The 12,258-nt window shown below is 30.2% G+C and overlaps 2 protein-coding genes across 6 annotated transcripts; one reads left to right on the plus strand and one right to left on the minus strand.

Moving 5' to 3' along the window:
- Positions 1-109: 109 nt before the first annotated feature.
- Positions 110-8,687, minus strand: Atg18a (Autophagy-related 18a). 4 transcript variants are annotated; one of them, XM_072892128.1, is made up of 11 exons: positions 8,262-8,687; positions 7,433-7,515; positions 7,141-7,307; positions 6,629-6,823; positions 6,423-6,539; positions 6,175-6,332; positions 5,910-6,086; positions 5,678-5,785; positions 5,221-5,303; positions 4,196-4,258; positions 110-2,573 (listed from the first exon to the last, which is right to left on the minus strand). In XM_072892128.1, the coding sequence occupies exons 1-11, from the start codon at positions 8,348-8,350 to the stop codon at positions 2,458-2,460; spliced, it is 1,356 nt and encodes a 451-aa protein (XP_072748229.1). In that variant the 5' UTR covers positions 8,351-8,687; the 3' UTR covers positions 110-2,457. The 4 variants fall into 4 exon arrangements, with proteins under 4 accessions (XP_072748229.1, XP_072748227.1, XP_072748228.1 ...); XM_072892126.1 differs by having other exon boundaries at positions 7,141-7,316; positions 8,262-8,686; XM_072892127.1 differs by having other exon boundaries at positions 4,202-4,258; positions 7,141-7,316; positions 8,262-8,685.
- A 50-nt stretch (positions 8,688-8,737) lies between these two features.
- On the plus strand, positions 8,738-12,104 carry Kpc2 (Kip1 ubiquitination-promoting complex subunit 2). Of its 2 annotated transcripts, XM_072892124.1 has the most exons (9): positions 8,738-9,345; positions 9,557-9,744; positions 9,836-10,029; positions 10,179-10,342; positions 10,399-10,610; positions 10,767-10,948; positions 11,069-11,253; positions 11,318-11,456; positions 11,528-12,101. In XM_072892124.1, the coding sequence occupies exons 2-9, from the start codon at positions 9,566-9,568 to the stop codon at positions 11,662-11,664; spliced, it is 1,392 nt and encodes a 463-aa protein (XP_072748225.1). In that variant the 5' UTR covers positions 8,738-9,345; positions 9,557-9,565; the 3' UTR covers positions 11,665-12,101. The 2 variants fall into 2 exon arrangements, with proteins under 2 accessions (XP_072748225.1, XP_072748226.1); XM_072892125.1 differs by lacking the exon at positions 8,738-9,345 and having other exon boundaries at positions 9,618-9,744; positions 9,841-10,029; positions 11,528-12,104.
- Positions 12,105-12,258: the final 154 nt, after the last annotated feature.

Genomic DNA, 12,258 nt, shown 5'->3' on the forward strand with positions numbered 1-12,258 from the left:
TCTTACGATATATAATTCTGAATGAAATAAAATCAGCAAGTTTCCATATTAATAAAAAGAAAAAATGCAATTGTGATAATGCAATTTTTAATAAGAAAATCATAATCGGTTTATAGAAAATCGTCAGCAATTTTATTAAATACAAATAAAAATAGGACGTTGAACCAATTATAGACAAGGAGACAGAGACTCACAATATTTTTTTTCCATTTGCAGACCAGTACAATCACGTGTATTGATAAGAAACTTCATACGCAATAACGTTCAAAGCTTAAGCCTTAGCACGTTCATATGTACAATTGGTTGTGAACCAATGCATTTATTTATATCTTTATAAAAGTAAGATTATTTACCAAATAAAACTCGTTAGTATAAAACCGCCGTAACAACATGACACATTGTCGATCTACGATACTGACATACTCACGATCGCGCCGTATACTTCAATTCACACGAAAGAAACTTTCTATTGTAACCGGAGATATTATAAGATACATTAAAATTACATGCAATACGCTACGAAGAATTATGAAAGAAAAAACGCATCTGTATTTTACTTAATTATATAACGATAAAATATCTTCGCCAGCGCCAGTGTCGTCTTACATTCTGGTAAATTGGCACCGATCAGAGGAGAAACTTTATTCACAATTAAACTCGAGTCGGTACTAACGGTAAAACACAAATGTATCGAAGATTCTCTGTCCTTATCATTAGTTAGCTATTTATACAAATTACAAACATGTCATGATAATTTTCAATAATCTGAAAAAGCGCTCAAGACTTATTGCACATTTGATACAGTTACATATACATAACATTTGCCTAATATAAAGCATAAGATACAGCATGGTAATGTTTGATAATAAGATATAAAATTTTTATTGAATTTTAAAATTCAATATTGTAGTTATCAGAAATTATCCTGTTGATATGATAACTTGTCTAGAATTATCTCGGTTTTTTAAAAGAAACAAACTGGAATGAACTTTTTTTTTTTCCACTCTTTTTAAACACTTATATCGTATCATTTGTCATCAGTTCATTATCTCAAATTAACATGTAAAAATTGAAGTACTTTTTGAACTCTAAATGCCAACAAAGAACATTAATATATTTTTGGTAAAATTATACAACCTGATCATTTCTTCCATAAGAAGCTAATGTATGTCAATCTTTTACATTTTATACAAGAATTATAACTAAAGTTCATCGTTCAACAGTTTTCCATATTTATAATCTTTACATTTTTACTAGAAAAGATGATCAGCTTTCTTTATTGAACACAGAAGACAATGATTCTGTCAAAAAATATAGTAATCCAATGAAAAACTTGTAACAAAGTGAAATGTGAGCTACATCTAATGCTCGAACATGTTCTAATTTAACGAAAATTTATTTAACTATTTTATGATTTTCATGTAATGGAATAAAATGCAGGAAATTAATTACGTTTATACAGATTTTTAGACAATATAACACAATTTATATAAACATGATTTATTTATGATAAATATTTCATCACGAATAGATACGTCGGCATTGAAATGAGTCGCTAACTATTATTATGGATTTGTGAACAAAAGTCAAATTTTTAAATAGAGGATATTTGCTTACATCAATTATTTGGACAGATAATATTTTCACATGTTGATTTGAATAGATCGCAATTATCGTTTTCAATTGATTTAATACAGACATATTATTAAATGGCACATCGCATTTGATAAAACAAACGTAAAACAATTTGCGCTGATTCATGATTTCACAATTATTTATCGTTGAATTGTGCGTCGGAGTAGAATTCCGAAATTGAAGTATACTGTTCCTTTGTCTCAGCGTCTTAGGCTACATAAAAACGCATATTTTTTGTACAAATATTCGTCTATATAGAATTGTAAAAATAATTTTGCTGGCACACAAGTGTGACTCCTTTTCTATATATATCTGTGTAAAAAATTTTTTGCCCCGTAATTCCTATGACAAACGTTTTAAAATCGTTATCATTGGATTACTATATTCTTTGTATGATATTGCATTCGTTCGGGCAAATACTTGTTTAACGAATGATGAAAGAAATTTTGCTTAATCCGATAGCTCAGTAATATGACCGAGAGTGTTACCTCAAAGGTATGTTCCCTTCTTCTCCTGCAATATACATCGATTTTTTTTTAAACTACTAATAAAATCGATTTTTTCGACTCGACGTATCTTATTTAAATCTTTAATACATACTTTAGATATGTAACATTCTCGGTAATATCACCTACAGATTTAGTTCTACTGAACTTGGAGTACTGGATATACGGCCGTCTGTGTAAATACTGGACATCTTCTGCACTCTGTGCCTTTCTTTTTGTCCTTTCGCTCGTCACAATCGTTGCTCTTACACGGTTTTCATATCTTCGCTTGTCTTGAGCTTTTGATATGCCTTAATTGTGTATGTGTATGTTACGCTTAGTCTGTCCTTTGCGTGACAGGTGGAAATTCAGTATCGTCATCCAAACGGAATGGGCCGCCGCCTTTCGGTGGGCTTTCTGTCGCTGCTATCATCTCTTGATACTTCTCAGATTCTACAAATCCATTTATATTCAAATTATAAAGTTTCTTCATCATATTATCTCAGAGCGGATATAACGATAAAGATGTATACAGACGATTAGCGTTCAATGATATATGATATATTTTATGCATTCAGATATATATTCTAATACTGATCCTTGTTCATGTAAATTCAGTCAATAAAATCCATGATTTCAAGATTAGAATATCAGCGCTCTACGAATTCGAATACTTGGGGAATATATTTCCATCTGAGTGCAAATAATAAATATTTCATTGACCATTGTCTACGTCACATTGCCGTGAAGTACATTCACTAATGAATTCGTTCATGAAAATGATGTTAAAAAAAAAATAAATAAATAAAATGAAATAAATAATATAAATTACACAGGGATTTAATTCGATAATATATATTATTGTTGTATGTGATATATAAGATATTAACAATAAGTAAAATTTTTAAGAATTAATATAAATTATGTATATGATTATCAGTTATGTAACAATCGTCCTATAAATATTCGTATGTATGTAAATAACATACTATTTTGTCTTTTGCAAAAGGCACTCCTGACGATATATGTTTTTAAATATAAAACAATATTAACAAAACTAAAAAAAATTTGCTGACAATAAAACTATATTATTTTCTTCGATTTTGTACTCAAGCTATTTAATATTCAATTTTTTTTTTAATATATATTATTATTACATTTTTTAAAGTAGTTAATTTCATATCGATTTAATTTTGATATAAAAGAAAAGAAGAGAAAATAGATAGTTTTTACTTTTTGTTATGCTTTTTTATATAATTAAGAACTGAACTTAACATATAGAAATAATATTATTAATAGAAGTACGTCATACATGTACTCTTTGATTGATGTGAGTAAGATTATTCTTAGAATACATCGCTATTACCTGTCATACAGTGAAGGATACTAATATCACACAGTTTTAGTGATCATATGTTAGAATAATCACTATATACACAATTGTTAATATTGTTATAATAATAGGATGTTTATGAGGTAGTTTCTTCTAAAAATAAACTACTTCTTATAGGAATTCTGAAGATCTTTCCTAATAGCATGTAGATGCAATAATTGTTATATATCTACTGACCAGTAAAACAATTTGCATACGTGCATAGTGGTTTATCCCGAGAATAAAGACTAGTGCTAACATGCATATCCTGTGCACATATATGATTATATATATATATATATATATATGTGTATATATATATATATATATATATATATATATATATATATATATATATATATGTATATATATATATAATATACACATTTTTCTTAAAAAATTTGATCAGTCTAAAGTTAATAAGCGTAATAAATTTGTACTATCTATAATGTGATATATAATAATAATGTTTAATTAAAATTGTTTATATTAACAAAGAGTTATAAACCGTGTATAAAAAGGCATATTATTATTCAGCATTGCTCTCATTCTTCCTTTTGCTGCGTGAACTTAAACAATAAATGCGCGAATGCTAGTAGTGAGGCATATAGAAAAAAAGAAAAACTCTAGAGGAGAATTAGGTATCTCGTGTACGGAGAATGAGAGCGAAAAAAAAAATCGAGGGACAGAATAGAGGACATACCAGTACCTGACATGGAGTCTGGCGAGCGGCCACGCAACACACCCGCGTAGCTATTTATGCAGGCTTCGGTGGATATTAAAAAGAAAAAAATTACATCAAGTAAAGTCAACTATCGTTGTCCCCACCCCCCTCCCCTGAGCCCCCTGAAGAAGTTTGGTTTATTTCATTTAAGAGGCTAGAAGCGAGAAAAAGAAGATATATGTGAAGCAAATTATAAAAAAAAAAAAAAAAAAAAAAAAAAAAAATAAATAAATAAAGGCGTCCGGAACGCGTACGTTCACACGTTTCGTGCACACGCATACACGCACACAAATATACATGTATGGTACATAGCCAACGATATAAGCGTTTTGCAACTACTGAATTAATGTTAATAAAGATGCTATAGCAGAATCTATCTAGAAATACACAAAGTAGCAATTTACCTATATTACACAATAAAACATGAAGCAAAATTACAATGGAAATAGTAAAAATATTTATATTAATAATACATATATTTCATTATGTTATTTGATTCTTATACTATTTTAATGAAATATTGTTTTAAAGAAAAATTTCAGATTATATACATTTTTATTGAATTTTTGTTGTCAACAGATTATTCGTAATTATTGTCTGAATGAAATAAACAATATTTCTTTTTTCTTATATTCAGCCAGATGTATTGTGTATACTTTTTGATACATTTATTTTAGTTTTAGAGGATAAAATATTCATGAATCTGCCAGTACCAACTGTATGTATGTGTTTTATGTATGTGTGACATGCCTTGAGAGAAGAAAATACTTGATATATTCTGTTAGTGAATAATTGCAAAACTTATCACAAATTGCAACTTTAAATAAAACAGACAAAAGAAACTCTATACACATTCAAATATTTTATACTGGATATACGAAAAAGAAAAGTCTTGCATTATGTACTTTTATCTGTCAATTTAACTGTCGGTAATGTATCTTTATCGTCAACTCGCTTCAATTAATCTACTCTAAAACTAACAGTCCAATAGTGTCTCTTCATACCTGTATTTGTACTATTTGCGGTAGCTGCTGCTCCGGAACCGGAACCGCCACAATCTGACTCATCTCGATCCTTATCATCTAATCTGTGAAAAATAAGACACCTTTATTTCAGTTCACATATCAATATATTCATATTTCTTACTTGAGAGTTAAAAAGCATATCATATTTTAATCCAATAATGTACAATTTATAACAATCACAATAGAACTCTTTCTCTTTGCAGAATATAAAAATGATTATTATGTGCGACATAAAAATGAAAAAACACATTATATTAATTTTATATCAAATCGAAAAAAGTTTTCTGTTGAAAATAATTTCAGATTAAATTTTTTAAATCCTTATATGTTTTGCAAACTTTTAAAAGTGTATGTACTATGTATCATCATTAGTAGGCTGCAATCACTTGATTTCGCAAGAGTCGATTTAACTGAAAATATAATGAATATTACGAACCTATGTTGTTTTATAAGGGCGCAACATCCACTTTCCGATAAATCCACAGAATAGACATACAAGTAACCATCAGCGCTAGCTACTAATAGTTTTGGTACTTTGTGTGTTCTAAAACATAAAATAAATATATGACAATATGATGTGTATATATATATATATATATATATATATATATAATGGATTTAATGTGCAATACATACAATTTTAAAATAACATAAATTTTCCAACTCACACAGTGATGGCACAAACATTTTTCAATCCTTGAAATGGTAGATGGACGCTAGCGAAAGCACGTCCTTGAGTAAAAACATCAGTCACTTGCGACGGCAAATATGTAGCTGACGCTGTCACAGCCTTTGTCAGATATCCCATCCAACTTTGTGCTTCTTCTGCAGTTTGTTTATTTGGCCTATGATAACACAAGTGAGTTTTTTATACTAAAACGATATTTATATCGCAAAAGCAATATTTATAGATATGCGGTCATCGGCACCTACCCAATTTCCTTTGGTTCCTCCAATTTGAATATATGCACAGTTTCTGTATTACTAGAACAACAGAGCCACATAGAATCCATACTAAAAGAAAGACTGTTTATCGTGACGCATCGTTTTACTCCGCGCCGAAATTCGAATAACTTTGTACCTTCATGAACCTGCAAACATAGAAATAATTGTTAGTAATTATTAAAACAGTTAAAGAAATAATGTAGCCATATATACATTATATCTAAAATTTATCTTACATCAAAAACTCTAATCACAGTGCCCTTTTCAGAGGCTGTTGCCACTTTGGTGCCAGTCGAACTGAAAGCAATTGCTGCCAATGGACTATCATGTGCGGGTATCATTGTTTTGGCTTGCTACATACATGTGAAAAAATTTTGTAAATTCTTAGTTCTGATACATTAAAATTTTCATTAATTTATTCAGATTTGATTAAAATACGTACAAGATGGATTGCATCAAATATTTGCACTTCTCCAATTGTATTCGAACCTGGATAAGCTAAATAACAATTGTCACTATTTGGCGAAAGGGTACAAAGGCCTGTAAGATTAGGTGGAGTATCACGAATTGTATGCAGCACTTTCATATCGCGTATATTATGAATGTATAACGATTCTTCCAGACATACCACCAATCTCTGAAATTAATATTATTTTTGTATTTTCATAGTTATCAGAAAACATTGAACATGTATTATTTTATAGTATCAAAGTTAATTTATTTCACAAATAAACAAAATATATCAGATTTTAGAATATACTAGATATTTTTTTTTTCAATATGAGAAGTATTATACAAATGGACATTATATAGATAAGATCCAAAGAGCAAAAAAATTCATATGCCAAATATAAACTTGTTTTTGAAATATAACTTTTTTGTGTTTGTATGTAAATGCAAATATGTATGATATTTATAGCTTTGCTAATGCAAACATAATTTTTGATATCTTACCGCTCTGTTGAGTTTCACAGCCAAAATCGTATTTGAATAACTGTAGTTGCATATTTCTGTCCCTTTCCTAAAGTGACATACTGTCAGCGTACGAGGGGATTTAAGACTAACAATCGCCACCAAACTGCTGCTAAATAATCGCTCAACAATACATATATCCTCAAAGTCTGTATCATCTCAAAAAAGAAATGGAAAAACACCAATTAATAACACAAGGAATTCCAAGAAACATTAAAGCATAGAAAATTTTATAACACATATTGAATACAGAAAAAAAAACACAAATTATTACCATTTTCGTATATTTTTTCAAGATGGCCAGTAGAACTGATAGAATAAAGTTTATATCCTGACTTTGATCCTACTGCCAAAGATCTGAAAAAAATCAAATCTTTTATTCAGAAATAGGTTTTTTTCTTTACAGACACTCTTCTTTTCTTTTTTATTTAAATAACTGTGACACAAATGTATTTAAAATATAAACTTGTGCAATCTGTTTAGAAAAATAGAGCGCTACAAGTTCTTTGTTTTTCTATCATTTTGCTGCAACCATCGCTTATATCGCGCAAGAGTATCGTGTATAAAATAAAAATAACGGATTAAATGATACGCAATCATCCGAGGACGAGGATCAGGAAGGAGGTGAGGTCCTTGAATAAAGCAACGTGAGTAGAAAGGCCAGATTGACGATGAATATTTTATTTTCTTATACGTAACGCACGTTACCGCACAATGGGGCGTAACGTAACGTAACGTAACGTAACACAAGGTAACATAAAGAAAACATTTGGTCTCTCGTTAACGCGCAATTAATCGGTAAAAGGGGAAGCAACATATGACGCAGACAATGAAAACATTGGCGCGAGGAAAACATGGAGCGTGCGACGCGATGACTTGATTGCGAGGCGCGAGTCATGCGCGTTATACGAGAAATTATTGAGGAAGAAAGAAACGCGACACGCGTCAACGACGCGTAGAACGATCGAAACGGAAACGACGGGCGAGGCTCGGGGAGGTTAAGGGAGATAGAAAAAAAAAGGTGGGGGACAATAATAATCCCTCGCGTTGTGGGATGAAACACCAATACTCGAAGATGCCAGATACGACGGCGACAAACTTACGTGCAGTCCTGATTGAAGTTAACAAAGTACGGACCATTACTCTGCGTGTCGGACGTCGTGTCGGACGCCTGATTTGTTGCGAGGTTCATTAGTCCTGATATGCTGTATTTTAGCCCCTGCGTTAATACATCCAGGTTGATCTGGCGTGAGATCTCGCATAAATTGTACGAGTGGCGCGCGTACGCGAACGCTCTTTCTTTCTGTCTCTTTCTCTCTCTCTCTCTCTCTTCTACGGCCGCTTGCCACACACGGCGTGGTCCTTGTTCTCTTTCACTATCTGTCTATCTCTGTCTCTCCAATTCACACTCACTCTTGCACACGATAATACGAGGATCCACTCGTTTGACTGACTGGTTGGCTTGATAATTGTATCCGAGGTTGACCGACTCCTACAAGTGACTGCACTTTGCTATCGTTCCATATTGAACAGCTGACAATCGCAGCTGCTGTCTGAAACGACGGAACATGAAACGTTAGTCCGCGTTCCACGCGTTCCGCGCGTTCCGTCGCTATGGCGACGCTCTTCTCATGGGGTCTGTTTGCAAAGCGCCTTTTACGTCATAGAAAATTTTTTCTATTCTATTTTTTTATAAATTAAGAGAAAAAAGTTTAACGGTCGATCATTATAATGTGAATATATTATTAATACATAACGATTTCTAATAATTATCCTAATTCTCTCTCAAATTATAAAACCATTTTATTTTCGTACCTCTCGATAATCAAACGACAAAATTCGACATTTTACCGACATCTGTCGTTTCTCTAAGCTACCGAATACATGAATACAACTTTTCGTCACAAGTCACAACGTTGATATGCATGTGTAACGACACGTAACGATAGCGACAATGTCGTTAAAAAATTAGAAACGCAAACAGATTTCTTTAGATTATTTGTTCCGATGTATCATATTCAAAGATGACAGCTGATCTGTCGATTCTTTAACAGCTTCTCGACAGTTTATCCGAAAAATGTTTCATATTTTTCAATGTAACCTCTGTTATTGCCTCTTTCAATTTTTTTCACTGAACAATAAATTGAAATCTGAATTATTTATGTAAACGGTTTTTGAATATAAAAGGTGAGTATTATTTTTAATATAAATTTTTAGTATTAGATTTTGAACTGTATATTTGTGAAATATGAAATTGGATGTATACATATACAGTTTTATAATGAATTATAAAATTTATATATGCATTTTATAAATAAAGAGAAAATTTTATTTGTAAGATAGCAATTTTAATCATGTTACAACTATTATGACAATGAATGTCTCTTGTATGTTTCAGGTAAATTTAATGATCCCATGGATGCGTGATCAAATAGCAGAGGCCTGGCATAACAGAAAAAGTTCAAGGACTGCCGATAGGCGGTCCTTGGCCCTTTCTTCTGTCAGCACAGGCAATCCTGCAAGCAATAACACCATGCTTACACCATTACCTACCTCACCTGAAAGCTTTTCCGTCAATGTTATCAGGTTTATAAATTTATATGATTTGATTGTTAAAATTCTGAAAAAATTAATCTCATACATTAATGTTATAATAACATTAAATCTTTTTATGTAGTATAGAGGGCAATATATTGGATGTAACAGTAAAGCCAGATTTTACTGTAGAAAATGTTAAAAGAATAGCAGTGATACATTTTTATGGTCAAGACACGACTAAACCCATTTCACGCTACCGTCTAGTTCATTCATCCAAATTTAAGCAGCTTGTGGATGAAAATTATATCAATGATGAGGATATCAATCAATATGGTAATTTTATCTATGTTAAACTATATGTTTTTATATACTCTCTTATATAATATTTCCTTGATTTCAAAGCTAAAATTTCAAGCTTGTATTATATATACCTATTATTTATATGTCTTTCTGTTAAATAAATCATTTATTGATTGTTACAGATGAATTATTATTAGTGGAAATTCGATCAAGTATTGTACAAGAGAATCTTTCAGATGAAGCTCTTAAGGGTCCAAGTTTAGAAGCAATAGCTCAAGCTACAAAAGGTTTATCTAGTCAAAATACTAAATCTAAATCTGTGCCATCTACAGAATGTCCCGCAGATGTAAGTATATTTTGTATAGTTTAGAAAATATTATATTACTTTATAATTATTTACAGTTTCAGAATGAAATTCGTAAAATTTTAATAACTCTTGTACAAGCATCTGCAAAAATTTTAATGCATAGTCCAGATGCAGAAAAATTATACGATGTCATTAAAGAGAAACTGGAAGCCAGATGTAAGCCCACTAATGATCCAAAAGTCGTGAAAACTCTTATAGAAATGGGCTATTCTCATAAGAAAGTTTTTAAAGCATTACGTCTTCGAAAGTAAATATGAAATATAATATAAAAATTAAAGAGAATAACATTAATACTCATATATATATATATATATATATAAAATTAAAGAGAATAACATTAATACTCATATATATATATATATATAACTTGATCATATAATATAAAAATATATCTTTGTTCTAGATCGAATATGACAGAAGCTTTGGAGTGGCTCATAGAGCACCAAGATGATTCAGATAATGAGGATGATGAAACAGACTTTTTATCTACGAATACAACAGATGAAAATGTTGCAGGTCCTAGTTCTTCATTGGGCACTAAGCAAAAATCATTAAAAGATGCATGCATTGAACTCTTTGAAACAGGTAATTCATGTACAAAGCAAAACTATGCACTTATTATTTGAAAAATAATACTTTAAACTGAAAGCATTAAAATATAAAAAAGTATATATTTCGAATTATTATATATCAAAATGCATTTAGGTCAGGATGAAAAAGAAAAAAATCTAATGCATATTATAGAATTATTGTTAGAAAGTTTTCGACAATACAAGAAAATGGAATTTAAACCTAACAAAAGAACAATGCGTTCGCTCGTGGAAATGGGTTTTGATGAAAAGAATGTTATAGGAGCATTAAAAATTACTGGAAATGATCAGGCCAATGCTGTAAGTTAAAATGCTTAATGTTGAGAAAATGTATACTGTATACTTTTAAATATGATTTTGATAGTGTGAATGGTTGCTGGGTGAAAGAAGACATAGCTTACAAGACTTGGATGAGGGCCTGGAATTTGATGGTCCGATTTATAAAGCAATTATGAGCAATTCTCACATTCAGCTTAGTCTTACAAATCCTAAAATGTTACTTGGTAAGATAGAGCTAAAAGTATATGTGAAAAATTAAAATTTTTTTTTTTTTAAACTTTACTATTTATTTTAGCATACTTATCAATGATAGAAACACCTGCATCGACAAATGTATGGATTAATGACCCTGAAGTATCACCTGTACTTAGTCAAATATCTAAAACATATCATGCTGAAAAACATGCCATCCATATGAATCGCTACACCTAGCATTATTGTGAAATTTATTTGAGTCTCTGTCAAACATTGATATTTTTATATAAATTTACAAGTAATTCTCAAAGAAATTTGAAATATCAGTCATCAATTAGTGATTACCTGTAAAATTATTGCTTACTCATGTGCAATTATATAGTTGTATATGATTACCAAAAATTATATATATATAAAATTATAGTTACTAATATTTAACATAATATTATGTATGAAGAGGAGGCTTCTTCACATAAGATATGCATTTCATAATATGCTAATAATATGCTATTGATTACACATAATGATTTTTATGTAGAGCTAAAAATTGCTTTCAACAATTTATCTGTTGACGACTCTTAAAATGCTTTAATATAAAAAAAGCTATTATTTTGCGCATAATATAAATTCTTAAATGAATTGGTAAAATCCAACATGTCAAATGTGTACATTGTTTTCTTAAACTAACAAGTTAATTAAAAAAATATACATGTTACAAAAAGTATATATTAAACTATAAAATTGCAGAACTTATTCCACTTATTCCTGTAACTATACCTTTATTGAAATAATTGAAATTATTTTATTAAATATTCATTTTATTGAAATATT

This window comes from Anoplolepis gracilipes, chromosome 5 (assembly GCF_047496725.1).
Source record: "Anoplolepis gracilipes chromosome 5, ASM4749672v1, whole genome shotgun sequence".
Lineage (NCBI taxonomy): Eukaryota > Metazoa > Arthropoda > Insecta > Hymenoptera > Formicidae > Anoplolepis > Anoplolepis gracilipes.